This window comes from Tamandua tetradactyla, chromosome X, assembly GCF_023851605.1.
Source record: "Tamandua tetradactyla isolate mTamTet1 chromosome X, mTamTet1.pri, whole genome shotgun sequence".
Classification (NCBI taxonomy): domain Eukaryota; kingdom Metazoa; phylum Chordata; class Mammalia; order Pilosa; family Myrmecophagidae; genus Tamandua; species Tamandua tetradactyla.
Window position 1 is genome coordinate 166,031,894 of NC_135353.1, and position 23,372 is coordinate 166,055,265.

General features: G+C 41.7%; 1 protein-coding gene across 3 annotated transcripts in view; it reads left to right on the forward strand.

Annotated features, from left to right (window-relative positions):
* Positions 1-23,372, forward strand: part of GPR143 (G protein-coupled receptor 143) — a 112,199-nt gene that overhangs the window by 38,481 nt on the left and 50,346 nt on the right. For 2 of the 3 annotated variants that reach the window (XM_077145409.1, XM_077145410.1), the window contains exons 5-7: positions 9,356-9,603; positions 20,087-20,179; positions 22,788-22,897. In XM_077145409.1, the coding sequence (XP_077001524.1) occupies positions 9,356-9,603; positions 20,087-20,179; positions 22,788-22,897 (451 nt within the window). The remainder of the gene's footprint in view (positions 1-9,355; positions 9,604-20,086; positions 20,180-22,787; positions 22,898-23,372) is intronic. The other variant, XM_077145411.1, reaches the window with a different exon arrangement.

The following is a 23,372-nucleotide window of genomic DNA, read 5'->3' on the forward strand; positions in this document are numbered from 1 at the left end:
AGGATTTCTGCCTTGGTTTTATTTCAGGAGAGAAGTTTGGAGGTACCATTGAGCATAGAAAGGTTTTTGTCAGTGTTGCAGAAAAAGCCCAAACCTGCCTGCCCGCCCATATGCTGAGCAACATTTAGGCAGCTTATTTCAAATAGTGGTGAAATTCACATCACAAAATTAACCATTTGAAAGCAAATAGTTCAACGGCATTTAGTACATTCACAAGCACGGGGCAACTGGCACCTCTGTCTAGTTGCTAAACGTTCTCTTTATCCCAAAAAGAAACCCCAAACGTATTAAGCACTCCCCATTCTCTCTTGCCACCTTCTCTACTCTTGTGCAGCTGCCAATCAGAGTTCTATTACTATGGAGTTTCCTATCCTGGATCTTTCATGTAAGTGAGATCACACAATAGTTGTCCTTTGGCCTCTGGCTTCTTTCACTTAGCATCATATTTTCAAAGTTCTCCCATTTTGTAAGCAGGTGCCACTACTTCATTCCCTTTTATGACTGAAGAATATGCCATTGCATTGGTTTATCCATTCATCCATTGATGGGCATTTGGGTTGTTTTATTGATTAGGAATAACGTTTTGTTTTATTTATTAGGAATTATTTTCTTAGGAATAATGCTGCTGTGAACATCTGTGTACACATTTTTGTGTCGATATACATTTTCATTTCTCTACAAATGGAAATGCTGGGCCATGATTAACCTTTTGAGTAACTGCCAGACTGTTTTTTGAAGAGCCTGTACTATTTTACTTTCCTGCCAGTAAGGGTTCCCGTTTCTCCACATGCTTGCCAACCACTGTTATTATTGTCAGTGCCTTTTATGATAGCCATCCTAGTGTTTGTTGAAGTGCAATCTCATTGTGGATTTGAAATGCATTTCCATTATGATTAATGAGGTTGAGCATTTTTAGTGTTTTTATTGCCATTTGTGTATCTTCTACAGAGAAATGCCTATTCACTTTGCCCACTTTAAAATTGGATTATCTTTTTATTATTGAAGGTAAGAAGAGTTTTTATATATTGTCCATGCAAGTCCATTGTTACAGTTTGTTAATGCTGCCAGAAATGGAATATACCCGAAATGGGTTGGCTTTTATAAAGGGAATTTATTAAGTTATAAGTTTACAGTTCTAAGGCGGCCATAAAAATGTCCAAACCAAGGCATCCAGAGAAAGATACCTTGACCCAAGAAAGGCCGAAGTCTGTTCCATGAAAAGGCACATGGCGGGCGTCTGCTGGTCCTTGTTCCCAGTTCTATCGCTTCCAACTTCTGATGCCAGGGCTCTCCTCTCTGAGCATCTGTGGGCTTTCCCTTAGCCCCCCCAGGACACTGATCAGGGTTCTGGTTTGCTTAGCATCTCATGGGATGGCACATGGCAACGTCTGCTGGAGTCTTTGTCTCCAAACGTCCACCTCTAGGCATGTGCTCTCTCTGTCAGCACTCCAAACATTTCCAGATGTCTGCATCTCTGTCAGCTCTGAAGTGACTCCAAAATGTTTCCCTTTTTAAAGGACTCCAGTAAACTAATCAAGGCCCTCCTTAAATAGGCAGAGTCACATCTTGATCAGAATTAAAAGATCATAACCACAACTGGCTATGTAACTTCTCCATGGAAACAATCTAATCAAGAGTTCCAAGCTACAATATTGAATCAGGATTAGAGGAAACTGGCTTTTCTGGGATATGTAAGTTTCAAACTAACACATCCATCATCAGATATACAATTTGCGATTATTTTCTCCCATCCTCTGGGCTGTCTCTTGGCTTTCTTTCTTTTTTTTTTTTTTTCCAGTAATGACATTCCTTTATTCTTCCTCATGCAAAAACGTTTTTAAAATTTGTACATTTAGTCACTATTATTATACACTCTAGGCATTCCTAGATTATACCATCTCAACCTTTAACATCTATCTTTCTTTCTGATTTCATTTATGTCCCAGCCCTCCTTCCTCTATCATTCTCACATGCAGCTTCATTCAGTGTTTTAACATAATTGCATTACAGTTACGTAGTATTGTGCTGTCCATTTCTGAGTTTTTATAGTCAGTCCTGTTGCACAATCTGTATCCCTTCAGCTCCAATTACCCAATATCTTACCCTATTTCTATCTCCTGGTGGTCTCTGTTACCAACAAAATATTCCAAGTTTATTCACTAATGTCAGTTCAGTTCAGTGAGACCATATGGTATTTGTCCTTTTGTTTTTGGCTAATCTCACTCAGCATAATGTCCTCAAGGTCGATCCGTTTTGTTACATACTTCATAACTTTATTCTGTCTTAGAGCTGCATAATATTCCATTGTATGTATATACCACAGTTTGTTTAGCCACTCGTCTGTTGATGGACATTTTGGCTGTTTCCATCTCTTTGCAATTGTAAATAATGCTGCTATAGACATTGGTGTGCAAATGTCCGTTTATGTCCTTGTCATATCATCTGAGTAGATACCTAGCAATGGTATTCCTGGATTACATGGCAATTCTATACATAGTTTCCTGAGGAACCGCCAGACTGCCTTCCACAGCATTTCTACCCTTTTACATTCCCACCAACAGTAGATAACCTTGCCTCTTTCTCCACATCCTCTCCAGCACTTGTCATTTTCTGTTTTGTTGATAATGGCCATTCTGGTGGGTGTGAGATGATATCTCATTGTGGTTTTCATTTGCATTTCTCTAATGGCCAAGGAAGTTGACCATCCTTTCGTGTGCCTTTTGGCCATTTAATGTATTTCCTCTTCTGAAAAGTGTCTGTTCAAGTCTTTTTCCCATTTTGTAATTGGATTGGCTGTCTTTTTGTTGTCGAGTTGAACAATCTCTTTATAAATTCTGGATAGTAGACCTTTATCTGATATGTCGTTTCCAAATATTGTCTCCCATTGTGTAGGCTGTCTTCTTTTTTTTTTTTTAAAATTTTTTTTTATTAATCAAAAAAAAAGAAAAGAAATTAACACAACATTTAGAAATCATTCCATTTTACACATGCACTCAGTAATTCTTAGTATCATCACATAGATGTATGATCATCATTTCTTAGTACATTTGCATCGATTTAGGAAAAGAACTAGCAAAACAGCAGAAAAAGATATAGAACGTTAATATAAAGAAGAGAATTAAAATAATAATACTAATAAAAAATATATATATATAAAAAGGAAAAAGAAAAAACAAAAACAAAAGATACAAACAAACAAACAAAAAACTATATTTCAGGTCTAGCTTCATTCAGTGTTCCAACATAGTTATATTACACTTAGGTATTATTGTGCTGTCCATTTTTGAGTTTTTGTATCTAGTCCTGTTGCACAGTCTGTATCCCTTCAGCTCCAATTACCCATTATCTTACCCTGTTTCTAACTCCTGCTGGTCTCTGTTACTAATGATATATTCCAAGCTGATTCTCAAATGTCGGTTCACATCAGTGGGACCATACAGTATTTGTCCTTTAGTTTTTGGCTAGACTCACTCAGCATAATGTTCTCTAGGTCCATCCATGTTATTACATGCTTCATAAGTTTAGTCTGTCTTAAAGCTGCATAATATTCCATCGTAGGTATACGCCACAGTTTGTTTAGCCACTCATCTGTTGATGGACATTTTGGCTGTTTCCATCTCTTTGCAATTGTAGATAATGCTGCTATAAACACTGGTGTGCAAATGTCCGTTTGGGTCTTTGCCCTTAAGTCCTTTGAGTAGATACCTAGCAGTGGTATTGCTGGGTCGTAATCCATTCTGCCAGTCTATGTCTTTTGATTGGGAAATTCAGTCCATTAACTTTTAGTGTTATTACTGTTTGGATAATATTTTCCACTACCATTTTGGCTTTTGTATTATATATATCATATCTGATTTTCCTTCTTTCTACACTTACTCCATACCTCTCTCTTCTGTCTTTTTGTATCTGACTCTAGTGCTCCCTTTAGTATTTCTTGCAGAACTTGTCTCTTGGTCACAAATTCTCTCAGTGATTTTTTTGTCTATAAATGTTTTAATTTCTCCTTCATTTTTGAAGGACAATTTTGCTGGATATAGAAGTCTTGGTTGGCAGTTTTTCTCTTGTAGTAATTTAAATATATCATCCCACTGTCTTCTAGCTTCCATGGTTTCTGCTGAGAAATCTACACATAGTCTTATTGGGTTTCCCTTGTATGTGATGGATTGTTTTTCTCTTGCTGCTTTCAAGATCCTCTCTTTCTCTTTGACCTCTGACATTCTAACTAGTAAGTGTCTTGGAGAATGCCTATTTGGGTCTAATCTCTTTGGGGTGCGCTGCACTTCTTGGATCTGCAATTTTAGGTCTTTCATAAGAGTTGGGAAATTTTCAGTGATAATTTCTTCCATTAGTTTTTCTCCTCCTTTTCCCTTCTCTTCTCCTTCTGGAACACCCACAACACGTATATTTGTGCGCTTCATATTGTCATTCAGTTCCCTGATCCCCTGCTCAAGTTTTTCCATTCTTTTCCCTATAGTTTCTGTTTCTTTTTGGAATTCAGATGTTCCATCCTCCAGTTCACTAATTGTAGCTTCTGTCTCTTTAGATCTACCATTGTAGGTATCCATTGTTTTTTCCATTTTTTCTTCTTTGTCCTTCACTCCCGTAAGTTCTGTGATTTGTTTTTTCAGATTTTCTATTTCTTCTTTTTGTTCAGCCCATGTCTTCTTCATGTCCTCCCTCAATTTATTGATTTGGTTTTTGAAGAGTTTTTCCATTTCTGTTTGTATATTCAGCATTAGTTGTCTGAGCTCCTGTATCTCATTTGAACTATTGGTTTGTTCCTTTGACTGGGCCATATCTTCAATTTTCCGAGCGTCATCCATTATTTTCTGCTGGTGTCTGGGCATTTGATCAGATTTCCCTGGGTGTGGGACCCGGCTGGTTGAAAGGTTTTTCTGTGAAATCTCTGGGCTCTGTTTTTCTTTTCCTGCCCAGTAGGTGGCGCTCGTGGTGCTCATCTGTCTGCGGGTCCCACCAGTAAAAGATGCTGTGGCTCCTTTAACTTGCCAATCCGAATCTCGCAGTCGGCCCGGGAAATCGCGCGTGGAGGGTGGGTCGCCGGCCGCCGCGGCTTGGGGGAGTGCCGGTCCAAATTGCCCAGCTGGCCCGAGACGCCAAGCGTGGCGGGAGGGCCCCGCTATCCAACGTTCCCAGTCAGAGCGGGGAGCCATGTGCGTGGAGGGGACCCCAGTCGCCAGCCGCCCCGGCCGGGAGAACGCGCGCCTCTCGGGTATCTCACCACAGCGGATTCTCCCTGCCCGTTCAGCCGTTCCAGAATGGAGTACGCTGTCTTTTTGGTCTTTGTCGTGGCTCCGGGAGCTGTTTCGTATTGTTTCTGTTTCTTTAGTTGCTGTTCTGGAGGAGGAACTAAGACCCACGCATCTTACTAAGCCGCCATCTTCTCCGGAAGTCCCTCCTAGGCTGTCTTCTTACTTTCTTGATGAAGTTCTTCGATGCACAAAAGTGTTTAATTTTGAGGAGCTCCCATTTATTTATTTATTTCTTCAATGCTCTTGCTTTGGGTGTAAGGTCCATAAAACCGCCTCCAATTATAAGATTTATAAGATATCTCCCTACATTTTCCTCTAACTGTTTTATGGTCTTAGACCTAATGTTTAGATCTTTGATCCATTTTGAGTTAACTTTTGTATAGGGTGTGAGATACGGGTGTTCTTTCATTCTTTTGCATGTGGATATCCAGTTCTCTAGGCACCATTTATTGAAGAGACTGTTCTGCCCCAGGTGAGTTGGCTTGACTGCCTTATCAAAGATCAAATGTCCATAGATGAGAGGGTCTATATCTGAGCACTCTATTTGATTCCATTGGTCAATATATCTATGTTTATGCCAGTACCATCCTATTTTGACCACTGTAGCTTCATAATATGCCTTAAAGTCAGGCAGCATGAGACCTCCTACTTCGTTTTTTTTCCTCAGAATACTTTTAGCTATTCGGGACACCCTGCCCTTCCAGATAAATTTCCTTACTGGTTTTTCTATTTCTGAAAAGTAAGTTGTTGGTTGAAAATGTTTTTCCGTTGGTCACTGTTAAACAGTCGGTGAGGGAAAAGTCTGGTTTAGCTACCCTGGTTTAATCTAGGTAGAGTTATTTCAAAGCAGGTCCAGTAATTCACATTCTTTCTTCTTGAATTTGTACCTGAACTGTTTTTGTGAATGGAACATAAAACCTCTATGTGTTTTTCTGTACAGAACCGCTAATATGCAGAATGAATCCAAACTTTTGTTTTTTACAAGAAGAAGCAATTGAGAAAGATAATGTGAATAAGAAAGGAATTTTAGGTAGGGAAGAAATGAATGTCAGACATTTCACGAACCAGAGGAAAATAGTAAACACTTTAAATATACTTGAGAAAATTTTCTTTTTTTTTTTTTTATTAATTAAAAAAAGAATTAACAAAACAATTAGAAATCATTCCAATCTACATGTACAATCAGTAATTCTTAATAACATCACATAGTTGCATATTCATCATTTCTTAGTACATTTGCATCAATTTAGAAAAAGAAATAAAAAGACAACAGAATAAGAATTAAAACAAAAAAAACAAAAAAAACAAAAACGAAAAACCTATACCTCACATGCAGCTTCATTCAGTGTTTTAACATAATTGCATTACAATTGGGTAGTATTGTGCTGTCCATTTCTGAGTTTTTATATCCAGTCCCGTTGTACAGTCTGTATCCCTTCATCTCCAATTATCCCTTCTCTCTCTTTTTTTTTTTTTTAATTAACGGAAAAAAAGAAATTAACCCAACATTTAGAGATCATACCATTCTACACATGCAATCATTAATTCTTAACATCATCACATAGATGCATGATCATCATTTCTTAGTACATATGCATTGGTTTAGAAGAACTAGCAACATAACCGAAAAAGATATAGAATGTTAATATAGAGAAAAAAATAAAAGTAATAATCGTAAAATCAAAACAAAACAAAACAAAACAAAACAAAAACCTATAGCTCAGATGCAGCTTCATTCAGTGTTTTAACATGATTACTTTACAATTAGGTATTATTGTGCTGTCCCTTTTTGAGTTTTTGTATCTAGTCCTGTTGCACAGTCTGTATCCCTTCAGCTTCAATTACCCATTGTCTTACCCTGTTTCTAACTCCTGCTGAACTCTGTTACCAATGACATATTTCAAGTTTATTCTCGAATGTCCGTTCACATCAGTGGGACCATACAGTATTTGTCCTTTAGTTTTTGGCTGGATTCACTCAGCATAATATTCTCTAGGTCCATCCATGTTATTACATGGTTCATAAGTTTATCTTGTCTTAAAGCTGCATAATATTCCCTCGTATGTATATACCACAGTTTGTTTAGCCACTCTTCTGTTGATGGAGATTTTGGCTGTTTCCATCTCTTTGCAATTGTAAATAATGCTGCTATAAACATTGGTGTGCAAATGTCCGTTTGTGTCTTTGCCCTTAAGTCCTTTGAGTAGATACCTAGCAATGGTATTGCTGGGTCGTATGGCAATTCTATATTCAGCTTTTTGAGGAACCGCCAAACTGCCTTCCACAGTGGTTGCACCCTTTGACATTCCCACCAACAGTGGATAAGTGTGCCTCTTTCTCCGCATCCTCTCCAGCACTTGTCATTTTCTGTTTTGTTGATAATGGCCATTCTGGTGGGTGTGAGATGATATCTCATTGTGGTTTTGATTTGCATTTCTCTAATGGCCAGGGGAGAAAATTTTCTTGACATGTAAATGAGGTAAATCTGATTTCTGAAAGAGTAAACACAATCTATTTCCCTGCTGATCATCAAGTGGAATGAGGCTGTGGGATCCGATGGAAACAAGAGTCTGGTGGGGTCCTGGAACATGCCCCACCTGGTCCCAGCGAACCCACAACCCCTGGACCTGCCCCAGGACAGCTTACAGTGGAATAAGGTCAAGGTGATGTTCCAGGACATAGAATAAACCCGTAGAAGCAACCCTGACAGGTTGAAATTCCACCTTGTAAGGAAGTGAATGAAATAAAGGATTTTCTGCTGTGTCCTGTGGTGCTTGGCTTCACATGTATTATCTGTGATGTTATTCATATAGAATTATACATTGAGATGGAATTACATGAATAAGACGACAACGGTTCTGTTTGTCTTTAATTCAATTACTAGAATGTTCAGAATATATCCGTATTTGTGAATCTGAAAAAAAAAAAAAGAAAAGTAAGTTGTTGGGATTTTGATTGGTATTGCATTGAATCTGTAAATCAATTTAGGTAGAATTGACATCTTAACTATATTTAGTCTTCCAATCCATGAACACGGTATGTCTCTTGGTTTTCTTGATGGTGTACTTTGAAGCACAAACCTTTTTAATTTTAATGAAGTCCAGTTTTTCTGTTTTTTTTCTTCAGTTACTTCTGCTTCTGGTATCATATCTGAGAAGCCATTACCTAACCCAAGGGCACAAAGATTTACACCTCTTTTTCTTGTAAGCGTTTTGTAGTTTCAGGTCTAGGATCCATTTTGAGTAGGTTTTCTTCTTCTTCTTTCCCCCTGCAATCCTGAAGCTTTTTTTAAAATTATACGACAAATTATAGGTTTGCAGAAAGATCATACAGAAAATAGAGTTCCCATATACCCACCTCCATTTTTAACATTTAGCCTAAGTATGATATTGAGGTAGTTTTCATGTATTGATAAGAATGGAATACACCATCTGTTATCTTTTATGTGGATATCAAGTGGTCCCAGCACCAAAATCAATTTTGTAGTATGCGGTATAAGTGACATTCAAGCTGGAAATGTGTAGGGCTCCAAAAATCATAGACATTTTCTCTATATTTCATATCTTCATTGATTTGGTCTCTCTGGCCTAAAGTTTGGTGCCTACTTCAGTTATGTGCTTGTTCTTTCTACCTTTTCCCCTTAATTCTCAGGTTCTTATGCAGCTGTATTCGTCTTGTATATACCTGATTAAGAATATTCTCTAGGGTAGATAAGCAAAGCCCAAACCAGCAAACTTCAGCGTATCAGTAGAATCAGTGTTGGCTCTATAAAATACGTAAAATAACAGTCATTCAAGCAAGATGTCCCCCCTACCCCATCATGTCAAAGAAATCCACAGGTAGGCAGCCCAGGGCTCTTGTTATGGACCTCAGGAACCCAGCTTCTTCTGTGTTCCTGCACCACTATCCTATTGTGTGACTTCTGTCCTCAAGATAGCCAATATAGCAGCCATCACCTGCATGCCAGAAAGCAGAAAGAAAGAGGCAATGCCTGTTCCCATCTAAACCAGCTTCCGTTGGCAGCCTTCCTGGGAGTTTCACACCACACCTCCACTTACAGATGGTTACTGATAACTTCGTCTCAGGGACACACTGGGCTTCAAGGAGGTTATGGGGACAAGAGGAGCCTTGGACCATCAAGGACATGCTGGGAGAGGAGCAGTGCCCTGCTACCCTCTGAGGATGCATTCATTGCCTGTACTCCAACCTGTGGGGAGACTCGGGCCAACCTGAGAGCTGCTGGACCCGGAGGGAGCAGGACCGGCGATCAAGAAGCCCCACTGCACTCAGATGAGCCTTTCAGAAGCCACGCTGGAGCTCCACATCGGGGGAGGTAGGATGCTGGCAATGCGCAGACTCAACAGCAGGTCAGGCAGAGTGTGGATTCTGAGAAACGGTCCATCTCACAGATGGCAAATGCACAGGACCAGCCCCATGCTTCCCGAGGGAGGGCGAGGGCAGGATTCCAGGGCTGGGAAGAGTATCGGATGTGAGCTGGGCTCTCCCCTCAAAGAGGATCATGGCTCTCAGCAGAGAAAGAAGATGGGCTTCAGTAGCCCGGGAAGTGAGGTCTCCGGGGGCCAGCGCTGGGCCGCTGCAGCCAGAGCCCCGTCCGCGGAGCCAGAAGCTCCCGTATCTCCACTTCTAAGAGCCAGCTTGTTCCCAGAGTCCCGGGTAGGGTTGGAGATGCCTCACGTAGCTGTGGATGCGGGTCGATGGCATTGCAGGGCAGGGGCCGCCCGGCAGCCGTGGCTGCAATTAAACTCCCCATCCTTGCTGGATCCTTTCAGCACTTATTTATTTTCTTTGGCACTAGAGTATTTTCCCTTTTTTAATCCCAGTCCTGAGAAATGTCATCATGAAGACAAATCTCAAGTTAAAATGTAAACTGTCCCAGGTGTGGGCTATAGAAATGGTAAATGAAACAGAAGGCACTGGGGGCTCTGGCGGGGATGGGGGTGGGGTGGGGTGGGGGTGGGTGCAGTCTGTGCTTGCTCTGAAGACATGAAAGGTGTGAGGAGAGAGTGGGGAACTTGCCTATGGTGGGATGACAGCTGCCTCCCCCTCGTGGGATAAAGAAATGAAGGGCTTCAGCCGGGGGCTGGGGTTGGAGACTCAGACATGGGGGTGGCCCTCAGAATCCCTCTGTTATTGAAGGCACCCCTGAGACCCCTGACCCAGATGGCACTCCATCCCACACGGCCATTTGGGGCAGGAACCCGCTGCTGGAGGATGGCAAGTTCCCAGCCTGGCCACTGCTGGCCTTGACCCCTAAAGGACTTTTTCCCCTCGCAGTGGACATCATGAGCTCCCCAAGCCCAGATCTAGGGTCCGCAAAGGGGAGAGTCGGCCTCCCCGGCCAGCCAGCAACCCCACTCACCGCCCTGGCCCTCCTGAGGCTCCCCTGTTCCCCCAAGGGCTGGGAGGGCTGGGAGAGGCAGCACCAGGACCTGCTGGCAGGTGGGAGACCACACATGCTGGCCACTTTCCTTCTTCGCCCCCAGAGAGCTGATTGCGAAATGTTTTTTGTGCTCCCTATGCTGATTCCCTGCCCACCCCTCTGCCTCTGTGGAAAAGCACCCTGTCACCACAAGCCCTCCCAGCACCACTGACCACCCAGCTGATCCCTGGGAGGTACCATTTGCCAGTCATCTCTTGAAAGCTGAGTGCTGGCCAGTGCCTCCCTTGGGGCCTGTGCCGAGCCCTGATGGGTAGGAGAGGAAAGCTGAGGGCTAGACTGGGGTGTGTGTGCGAACACCTGTGCAGGGGCCAGGCGGCCAGTCTTCTGACCCTGCTGGAAAGCCAGCTGCCTGGAATCCTCTGTGGACAAGGTGTGGTCTACAGAAGAATCAGGATGAAAACCAGAGGGTATCCAAAAATGCTCACTATGAAAGGAATGGTGGGAGTGCCGAGGAGTCAGGCAGGACCCCGACTCACTGGGAACAGTGGATGACTGTCAATTTCTTTTTTTTATTTAATATTTTTATTGATAAAACAACATAGAAACATTCTTAACATACAAACATTCCATACATGGTATGCAATTGATGTCTCACAGTATCATCACAGAGTTGTGTATTCATCACCATGATCGTTTTTTTTGAACATTGGCATCACTCCAGCAAAAGAAATAAAAAAAACTCATACGTTATCATATCCCTCACCCCTCCCTCTCATTGACCACAAGTATTTCCATATACCCAATTTATTTCAATCTTTGTTTCCCCTATTTTTATCCTGTTTTTTTACTTCTCTGTCCATACCCTAGTTAAAAGGAGCATCAGACTTAAGGTTTTCACAATCACACAGTCACATTGCAAAAGCTATATCATTATACAGTCAAATTCAAGAAACAAGGCTGCTGGAACACAGCTGTACGGTTTCAGGTACTTCCCTCCAGCCACTCCAATATACCATAAACTAAGCAGGTGATAGCCATGTAACGTGTAAAAATAACCTGCAGGATAACCTCTCGAGTCTTTGAAATCTCGCACCGACTGACACTTTATTTTGTCTCATTTCTCTCTTCTCCGTTTTGGTTGAGAAGGTTTTCTCAGTCCCTTGATGCTGAGTCCCATTCATTCTAGGATTTCTGTCCCACTTTGCCAGGGAGGTCTACACCCCTGGGGGTCATGTCTCATGTAGTGGGGAGGGCAGTGAGTTCACTTGCCAAGTTGGCTTAGAGAGAGGCCACATCTGAGCAACAAAAGAGGTTCTCTGGGGGAGACTCTTAGGCCTAATTTTAAGTAGGCTTAGCCTATCCTTTGCAGGGATAAGTTTCATAGGAGACTGGCAATATCTTAAGACTCAAGGCTCTTGGTTTCAACTAAGCTTTTAGACTGAGACTTTGACTAAGCTTGAAAGTCGGTACAGAGGTAGCTTCCAGCAGGAGCAGGGAAAAGAAGCCCTGGTTTATCAGGTGTGTACAGAATTTAGGGCACCTTTGGTTCTGCTGTGGGGGAGGAGGGGAATGAGGGCCTGCCAGCTGAGGAGAACAGCCTGGGAAACCCCATAGGCAGTTCAAGGTTTGCCTCAGACCCGACTGGATTCCCCTCATCTCAGAGATTTGGGCCATGGGGAGAAACAGGCAGCTCCATGGACCTCCCTTTTCCTGTCCCTTCCACCCTTTCCCCAGACCCTTAGGAGTCCTAGCCATCTACCGATTCCTTCACAAAGCCCTCTGCCCCTCCCTACATTTTTACTGAGATTTTTTTTTTTTCTTTTTCTTTTCGGAAGAAATGGAAAGTCTTCGAGTAGATTCTTATTCTTAGAACAAAACCAAACCCTTTCTGGAAACAAGGACTTCTGTCATTTGATCCTTGCCCCCCCTCCCCATCATTCCTTCTGCTTCAGTACACCTTCCCTCTGTCCCTGCACAGGCGTGGGCCCACTGCCGGCCATCACAGCATGTTGCTTTTTTTTTTTATAGTAAAAATTAAATTTTTCATTTTGACCAATTTTGGTACTTCTATTCTTATAACAATTTGCTTTATTATATTCTGCTGTTCTTTTTTGAATTTTTTTTTAGTAACATACGCAGCCTAAATTTTCCCCTTTTAACCACCTTTCATATACAGACTTCCATAGTGTTAATTCCCTTCACATGGCTGTGCTACCCTTACAGCCATCCCTCGCCCAGACTTTTCCTTCGCTCCCAACGGGAGTTCTGTACCCATTAAGCATTAACTCCCCATTTCCCACCCCTTCCGTGGCCTCTGGTAACCCCATATTCTAGTTTTGGGCTCTATGAATTTGCTTATTCTAATTATTAACTTTGAGATCATACAATATTTGTCCTTTTGTGTCTGGCTCATTTCACTCAAGGTTCATCCATATTTTGACCATTTTTGAATGTACAATTTAAGGGCATTAATTATATTCATGATGTTCTGCAGCTTTTTCCACTATCGGTTTCCAAAACTTTTTCATTCCCCCCCAACAGAAAGTCTGTACCCATTGAGTAATAACTCCCCATTCCCCTCACCCCTTAGCCCTTGGTAACCTCTCTTCTAGTTTCTGCCCCTATGAATTTGCTTGTTCTAGATATTTCACACAAGTGGAATCATAATAGTATTTTTGTGTTGGGTTTCTTTCACTTAGCATGTCTCCAGGGTACAGCTGTGTTGTAGCATGTATGTACCTCATTCCTTTATTCCATTGTATGGACATACCACATTTTAGGTATCCCTTCTTTTGCTGATGGGCATTTATGCTGCTTCCACCTTTTAGCTGTTGTGAATAATGCTACTGTGAACACTGGTCTACAAGCATCTGTTTGAGATCTTTTTAATTATTTTGGGAATATGTCTAGAAGTGGAACTGATGGAATTGATATATGTATATATATATATATTTTTTTTTTAGTATAACATATGCAAAGCAAAGAAAGAAGGAAGCAATAGTTTTCAAAGCACTCTTTAACAAGTGGTTACAGGACAGATCTCAAAGTCTGTCATGGGCTACCATAACATCATCTCAGACTTTTCCTTCCAGCTGCTCCAGAACATTGGAGGCTAGAAGGAATAATTGTTTTTTTATTAATCACAATTGGCTTTTTTCCCTTTTTTTGTGAAAAATAACATGTAAACAAAAACAATTAATTTCCCCGCACAGCACAACAATTAGTTGTAGAACAGATTTCAGAGTTTGGTATGAGTTACATTTCCACAGTTTTAGGTTTTTATTTCAAGCTACTCTAAGATACAGGAGACTAAAAGTAATACCAATTTTATGATTCAGCAATCATATTTGTTTGCTAAACCCTACCTTCTCTTCATAATTCTGCCATCACTTTTGATCTTTCTGTCCCACTCTTTAGAGGTGTTTCGGCTATGGCCATTCTAACTTTTTCATGTTGGAAGGAGCTGTCAGTAATATGGGATAGGGAGATGGAACTAGCTGATGGTCTGGAGAGGCTGGGCCCTCTAGGTTTCAGGACTTATTTGGACCATCTGGAGATTGAAGGTTTCTGGAAAGTTACTCTAGTGCGTGGAACCCTTGTGGAATCTTATATATTGCCCTAGGTGTTCTTTAGGATTGGCTGGAATGGTCCTGGTTGGGAGTTGGCAGGTTATGATAGGTAGCAAGGTCTAACTAACCCTTGCATAAGAGCAACCTCTAGATTAGCCTTTCGACTCTCTTTGAACTTTCTCTGCCACTTATACTTTATTAGTTCCACTTCTTTTCCCCCTTTTGGTCAGGATGGAATTGTTGATCCCACAGTGCCAGGGCCAGACACATCCCTGGGAGTCATTTCCCACGCTGCCAGGGAAACTTTAACCCCTGGATGTCATGTCCCACCTAATGGGGAGGTCAGTGACTTCACTTGCAGAATTGGGCTTAGAGAGAGTGAGGCCACATCTGAGCAACAACAGAGGTAACTCTTAGGCATGCCTATAGGAAGGCTAAGCTTCTCACTGTATACATAAGCTTCACAAGAGCAAGTCTCAAGATGAAGGGGTTGGCCTATTGATTTGGGTGTCCCTAATGTTTGGCACAGTATCAGAAGATTCCCTAATGGTAAAGTTTAATAGTTCCACATTTTCTCTCCTGTCCCTCAAGGGCCTTTGCCGATCCTTCTGATTATCTTCTTAATATACTCTAGGATGTATCCAGGCATTACATTAAGCTATACAAGATCAAAGGCCCTCATTCTTATTCTGGGCTCCCTGTATTTCAGTTGTTCAAATGGGCTATCTAGACAGCTTGTGATAGAGTATGTGCTACAGAAAATTTAGGTTCCACACAAAATAAACCTTTCTTCCTTTGGTCTCGAAGAGTAGCTACAGCTCTAAAATATGGACAGTGTTTTCCTTACCCCTGTGTTCAGAATTACCTTAATTCTGTTCAGCTTTACTCTTATCTCTAAATACCAATTTGTAGATATATAAACATCATCTCAAAATCCAGAAATAATAATTACCACTCCAGACTATAACGTGTCTGCTACAAGAGATTACCAGCCTTTTCTAAAGGAGACCATACAATAATTGTTCTTTCATTTCTGGCTAATTTTTTCTCACCAAATGTCCCATAGGTTCATTCACATCATTGCATGCCTCACGACTTCATTCCTTTTTATAGCAGCGCGATATTTGATCAAATGTATATGCCATCATTCAACAATGTATTTTGAGTCAGTGCATCCTTCAGCCCCCTGTATTCATTAGGCATCATGTATAATGTTCAAAGTCTACAGTCCATCAGCACTCCAAATTTTAGATAATTTCATTGTTCCCAAGAGAAAGATAACCAATAAATACATCCTCACCAAATAGGAAATCTAAACCTCTCCTTAACTCTTGTCCCTTTCCCCATTATTTACCCCTGCTGTTGCTGTGGTGATGCTGATGTTTTCCTTTAAACATAGCTCGGAGTATGCAATGGCAGTTTCCCCCTGTGCCCTGGGCTTACATACTCTTTGTACACAAATCATACCTGTGAAGTAGTTCTTGCAAGTACTTATTTATCTTTCTACTGTTAATCAGTGGGACACATAGGTCTGTACAACCCCTTTCAGTCTTGTTCACCTTCGATACAGTAATATTACTTATAGACCCACTAGTGAACCACCTTCACTTCTATCTATTCCCTTACATTGGAGTTCAACCTCATTAGCTAATCATCTCAAGCTTCTGTGTATCTCTGGGTCCCCTATATTCTGTATTACAAGCCTCTGATTATACCTTTATGCTGGCTATGAAAGTGGAGTCATACTGTATTTACCTTTTGTGTCTGGCTTGTTTCACTCAGCATTATGTCCTCAAGGCTCATCCATCTTGTCATGTGCTTCAGGATATCATTTTGTCTTACAGCTGCATAATATTCCATCACATGTATATACCACATTTTGTTAATCCACTCATCTGTCAATGCGCTCTTGGGTTGTTTCCATCTTTTGGCGATTGTGAATAATGCTGCTATAAATATCGGTGTGCAAATGTCTGTTTGTGTCATTGCTTTCATCTCTTCTTCTGGGTATATACCAAGTAGTGCTATTGCTGGTTCATAGGGCAACTCGATATTTAGTTTCCTAAGGAACTGCCAAACTGTCTTCCATAGTGACTGCACTATTTTTTTCCATATTCTTTTTTTTAAATTTATTTATTAATTAAAAAATTAAACCAAATAAAACATCAACATATATAATCACTAATTCACGACATCATCACTTAGTTGCATATTCAGTTTCTTAGAACGTTTGCATTAATTCAGAAAAAGAAATAAAAAGGCGATAGAAAAAGAAATAAAACGAACACAGGAAAGAAAAAAAGATTATACCTACCATACCTCTTAACCCCTTGCTTTCATTCATCACTAGCATTTCAAACTAAATTTATTTAAGCATTTTTCCCCCTATTATTTATTTTTATTCCATATGTTCTACTCCTTTGTTGACACGGTAGATAAAAGGAACATCAGATACAAGGTTTTCACGATCACACAGTCACATTGTGACAGCTGTATCGTTATTCAATCATCCTCAAGAAACATGGCTACTGGAACACAGCTCTACATTTTCAGGCAGTTCCCTCCAGCCTCTCCATTACATCTTGAATAACAAGATGATATCTACTTGATGCATAAGAATAACCTCCAGGATAACCTCTCGACTCTGTTCGGAATCTCTCAGCCATTGACACTTTGTCTCCTTTCCCTCTTCCCCCTTTTGGTCTAGAGGGTTTTCTCAATTCCTTGATGCTGAGTCTCAGCTCATTCTAGGATTTCTGTCCTACATTGCCAGGAAGGTCCACACCCCTGTGAGTCATGTCCTACGTAGACAGGGGGAGGGTGGTGAGTTTGCCTGCTGTGTTAGCTGGAGAGAGAGGCCACATCTGAGCAAAAAAAGAGACTCTCTTGGGGGTGACTCTTAGGCCTAAATTTTAAGTAGGCTTGACCTATCCCCTGTGGGGTTAAGTTTCATATGAACGAACCACAAGACTGGGGGCTCAGCCTCTAGCTTTGGTTGTCCACACTGCTTGTGAGAATATCAAGTGACTGAACTATTTACATTCCCAGCAGCAGTGCATAAGTGTCCCAGTTTCTCCACATCCTCTCCTACATTTATAGTTTCCTGTTTGTTTAATAGCAGCCATTCTCATAGGTGTGAGGTGGTGTCTTATTGTAGTCTTGATCTGCATTTCCCTTATAGCCAGTGAAAATGAATATCTCTTCATGTGCTTTTGAGTCATCTGTATTTGCTCTTCAGAAAAATGCCTGTTCGTATCTACAGCCCATTTTATAATTGGGTTGTTTGCTCTTTTGTTGTTGAGGTGTATGATTTCATTTTGCATATGGGATATCAAGCCTTTGTCTGATGTGTCATTTCCAAATATTTTCTCCCATTGGTTTGGCTGCCTCTTTACCTTTGTGACAAAGTCTTTTGAGGTACAGAAGCATTTGATTTTGAGGAGTTCCTATTTATCTATTTTTTCTTTTGTTGCTTGTGCTTTGGGTGTAAAGTTTAAGAAGCTACCTCCTATTACTAGGTCTTGAAGATGTTTCCCTACATTTTCTTCTAGAAGCTTTATGGTGCTAGTTCTTATGTTTAGGTGTTTAATCCGCTTTGAGTTAATTTTTGTATTGAGTTTAAGGTAAGTGACCTCTTTCATTCTTTTGGCTATTGATATCCATTCTCCCATACCCATTTATTGAAAAGACTATTTTGTCCTACTTCAGTGGATTTGGGGGACTTGTCAAAAATCAGGTGACCATAGATTTGGTGGTCTGTTTCTACATTCTCAATTCAATTCAGTACTTCTGCCTTTGTACCAGTACCATGCTGTTTTGACCACTGTGGCTTTATAATAAGTTTTAAAGTCAGGCAGTGTTAATCCTCCCACTTCGTTCTTCTTTTTTAGATTGCTTTTAGCTATTCAGGGTCTCTCCCTTCCAGATAAATACAGCAACTAGCTTTTCCAAGTCATCAAAGTAGGTTGTTGGAATTTTGATTGGTTCTGCATTGAATCTGTAAATCAATTTGGGTAGAATTAATATCTTAACTATTTTTAGCATTCCTATCCATGAGTAGGGAATGTTTTTCCACCTATTTGGATCTTCTTTGATTTTGTGTAGCAAAGTTATTTAGTTTTCTGTGTACAAATCCTTTACATCCCTAGTTAAGTTCATTTCTAGATACTTGATTCTTTTAGTTGCTATTTTAAATGGAATTTTTTTCCTTAACTGACTCCTCAGGTCATTGCTTGTGTATAGAAACATTACTGATTTTTGCACAGTAATTTTATATCCTGCCACCTTGCTGAATTGTTTATTAGCTCAAGTAACTTTGTTGTAGATTACTCAGGAGTTTCCAAGTATGATATCATGTCATCTGTAAATAATGAAAGTTTTACTTCTTCCTTTCCAATTTGGATGCATTTTATTTCTTTGTCCTGCCTGATTGCTCTAGCTAGAACTTCTGGTACAGTGTTAAATAGTAGTGGTGACAATGGGCATCCTTGCCTTGTTCCTGATCTTAGGGGAAAGGCTTTCAGTCTCTCTCCATTGAGTATGTTGCTGGCTCTTGGTTTTTCATATATGCCTTTTATCATATTGAGGAAGTTACCTTTAATTCCTATCTTTTGAAGTGTTTTTTATCAGAAAAGGACCTTGAATTTTGTCAAATGCTTTTTCAGAATCAATCAAGATGATCATGTGATTTTTCCCATTTGATTTATTAATGTACTGTATTGCATTAATTGATTTTCTTGGGTTGAACCATTCTTGCTTTTCTGGTATAACCCCACTTGGTCGTGAAGTATAACTCTTTTAAGGTGTTTTCATATTTTATTTGCTAGCATTTTGTTGAGAATTTTTACATCTATATTCATTAAGGAGATTGACCTGTAGTTTTCCTTTCTTATAGCATCTTTACCCGGTTTTAGTATTAAAATATTACCTTCATAAAATTAGTTAGGTAGTGTTCCTTTTTCCTCATTTTTTTGGAAAAATTTGAACAGGATTGGTGTTCTTTTTGGAATGTCTGATAAAATTCTCCTGAAGCCATCGGGCCCTGGACTTTTCTTTGTAGGGAGATTTTTGATGACTGATTGAATCTCTTTACTTGTGATTGGTTTATTGAGATCTCTTTCTTCCTTAGTCACTGTAGCTTGTTTGTGTCTTTCCAGAAATTTGTCTGTTTCATCCAGGTTATCTCATTTGTTGGCATATACTTGTTCATACATATATTAATTTTATGTTTAACTTCCCGAGGAACCACCAGACTGTTTTCCACACCATTTTACCTGCTCACCAGCAATGTACCAAGTCTTCCACACCCTTGTTAGCACTTATTTTCTGTTTTTATTCAGCTATAAAAAGGAATGCAGTACTAATGCATGCTACCATGTGGATGAACCTTGCAAACATGATGCTCAGTGAAAGCAGCCAGGCACAAAGGTCACATGTGGTATGGTTCCATCCTGGATTACTGAGTGTCTTTTCTAAAGTCCATGGAGGCAGCAGATTCATGGTGGGTGGCGGCAGGCAGAGGGAGGCATGGGAGATAACTGCTGACAGGGCCCAGCTCTCCTTCAGGAGTGAGGAAAGTGTTTTGAAACAGGTCGAGGTGAAGGTTGCACATGTGAATGCACTAAATGCCACTATATCCTTCACTTTAAAATGGTTAGTTTTATGGGATGTAAAGTTCACTGCAATTAAAAAAAATAATAACAAAAAACCCTGAGCAGCAAAATACTCACCCCCCCCCACACACATCTGCCCCATGTACCTTTCCCCGACCTTTCTAGTGCACTGGAGAGGGTCTAGACATTTCCCTTGTCTGAGCCGTGTGTCCTGCCCCTTCTGCTCTCTCCTAGTACCCTCCTGCTCTACCACATCATGGCGGGGGGTGTGGCCACGCTGCTCTGCGTGGAAGGGGTGGCCATGCTCTACTACCCTTCCCTGTCCAGGTAAGGCTCCCAGCTGCCCAGAGACCCCCCAGCTCCCTCACCCACTGTGTCTGCTTTTTCAGGAAATGAAGGGGCCACTACCCACTGAGAGGGCACTTCGGAGGTCAGGTCATTGTCCCTGGGCCATATCACACCACAGTCCCGGAACCGTGCAGCTGAGGGGCAGAGTGTTCACTGCCATCTGTGCCTTCCTTGCCTTTCCTTTCCTTGTTTGTGTGGGTTCATTCTGTGCACACAAGTACGTATGCAAAGCTTTAGGGGTGTCCCCTCTACCATGATGCCACTTTCTCATGCCCACCCCCTATTTTCTCTTCTTTAAATCAGTTTGTGCTTGTTGAGTAGGCAAGTGAATGTTCCAAGAATTAGTTCGAGGTGACGTGGAGGAAGCAAAGGGGACCTGTCACGAGAGCTCATTCTTGGCCTTCTATGCTTGCTACATTTTCCTCTCTCCTCTTCCATCCTTCTCTGTCCTGGCCTCAGATGCAAGATGTGGCCCTCAAAATAAAGCATTTCTTTGCATCTAAAATTCTATTAATGCAACAGTTTGCAAAACTTCACAGTACCTTTAAGGATGCATCCTCTGTCTTTAATGAAACACTGGGAACTGACAGCCTCTCTGTCATTTTAGACTGTCTGCACCAGTAGTGAGCAGAGTGCAGACATCAAGAAAAATGTGCGCTGCCTGTTTTGTTTTTTACAATAAAAAACATTTATCATGGTAACATACAGAGAATGAAGAATGTGCCATTTTCATCATTTGCAAGTGTACAATTCAGTGGCATTAATTACATTTATGGCGTTGTGCCACCATCACCCACCACCCATTACTGAGACCCTTTTCTCCTCCCAAACAGAAGCTCGGCACCCATTAAGCAGTGACTCCCTATTCCCCTTCCACCTGATCCCTGGTCATCTTTGATCTACTTTTTGTCTTTATGAATTTGCTAATGGTAGGTATTTCAAATAAGCAGAATCCTTATACAACTTTAACATCCCCAGTTTGCAAGGAAGTTGCTGCCCTTTGCGGCCCCTTTAATTTAACTGGCTACCTAAGCAGGAAGGGGCCCCAAAACCCAGGCAGGGGCCCCAAAACCCAGAAGGTCTGCATGGACTTCCATTCTGCCCACAGTGGCCCTCTTTCTGTTTTTATAAATAAAGTTTTATTGGAACTCTAGCCATGGCCATCGCTTTACATATTTTTCTGTGGCTGCTTTCACACTACAGTAGTGTAGAATAGATGTGACAGAGACTACTGGGTCTGTGAAGCGTGACATAGCTGTTTACAGAAACAGTTTGCCAGCTATTGGTACAGACCATCTCTCCCCTTTTCATTTTTCCCCTCATCACTACTCAGGAAAACGCCAGCCGATTTGGGGTCCCCTTTTCCACCATGAGCACTCGCAGGTTCTCTCAGTAGATCCGGCCTGCCAGCCAGCCTGCCTTCCTGGGGAACTTCCAGAGCACAGATGCAGTGTTAGCAGCTGGTATGACACAAGGTCACTTTCCCTTGCTTTGGGGAGCCTGGAGGCCCCCAAGGAGGCTTGCCTCCTGAGTCTCCGGTTCCCCAGGAGCTCCGGGGTGCTCGCTGGGCTGCAGGAGGCTGCTCGTTTCAGCTTCTTTATTCCCCTGAAGTCTCATGTCCAGGGGCTCCAAGCCATAAACAGTCCTCAAATTCCTGCCCTTACCATCTGTTCTGTCCTTTATTTTCAGTCTTTGTGTCACAATCACATCTCTTCTTCCTCTTTTTTCCCTTATCCCTCTCAGCCTTTCAGACCACATTTTTGCCTTCACACTTGAAGAGGAAAGCACCTGTTAGAAAGAAGGCCGCATTCTTCGCATATTTTGCCATGTCCCTCTACTGATTTTCCCACCCCAGGCTTCCTGAAACATGCATGCTTTCCCTTTCTTCAAAGCCACCCTTCTCGGCTAGAAGGGCTTTTCCCCTTGAGACACTTCCATCTCCCTCCGGTAGGCTCCGCTTTGCCTTCAGTTCTCCCCCTCTCCTCCTCTCCTCCATTAAGCATCTGTGAGATGACAGCTCCTGCCTGGTCACGTGCTGTAATGGCCCTCCCATAGATGTCACAGTCCTCTTCCCTGAGAAGCAGCCTTGGGACTGTATCCCTGTCCCAGAAGGACCAACGTTCTCTGTCACAGAAGCGCAGGTATTGAGAGCCAGGATCTCATTCATGGTTGTGACTCGCTCTGCTGCTAAGTGCTCAAAACCTAAAGCATTGAGTGCTTTTACCTCACTTGAGTTGAGTGTTTCTCCCTTGAAAAGATCTGGTGGGGGGACTCAACCATGCCAGAGTCTCTTTTCCATTCTTAGCTTTGCTCAATAGGGACCTTTACACGCTCCCCCCAATGGCAGGCCCCCAAGTTCCTCCATTTCCGAGCTAGGAAGAAGCATGACTGATTTCCCTTGTTCTCCTGCAGTTTACTGCTTGTTCTCAGACACACGAATGAGTCAGATTTCCTTTGGGCAGAGTCAGGATAGATTCCCGCACTTCCCCTTTTCCTGTCATCTCCCTATCTCAGTTTACAGATAAGCAGGACTTATTTTAGCTAATGATCTGCTTTTAAGGAGGATGCCTTGGTTTTTCTCCCTCAGATGTGACAGGGGTCTGGAGCATGCCATCCCCCACTACGTGACCACGTACGTGCCCCTGCTGCTCGTCCTGGTGGCCAACCCCATCCTGTTCCGGAAGGCAGTGGCCGCAGGTAGGGGGCGGGACCTTCTCCAGGCACATGGCCTCAGCGCGTGCACTCAGAAAATGAGCCTAAATGCTCAGCACACTGGACTTCCCACAACAACGGGTTCTACTTCTAGAATTACCCATGACACTTGACCTCCTTTGTCATCCTCCTGGGACAGAAGCAGAACTCGGTTGGAGAGAGTGAGCCCGTTTAGTAAGAGAAAGGGAACAAGCCTTTATATAGACATATGTATGTTTTTCTTGTTGTATATATTCACACACGATACAGTCCATCCAAAATATACAATCAGCAGTTCACAGTATCATTGCATGCTGTGCATTCATCACTGGGATCAGTCTTAGAACATTTGCACTACTCCAGAGGGAGAAATAAAAAGAAAACCTGAAATATCCCATACTTATTAGCGCCTCCTTATTGACCCCTAGTATTGCATTCTACCCAATTTAAAGACTTACAGTAAAGGTAAGTTAAATAAGAC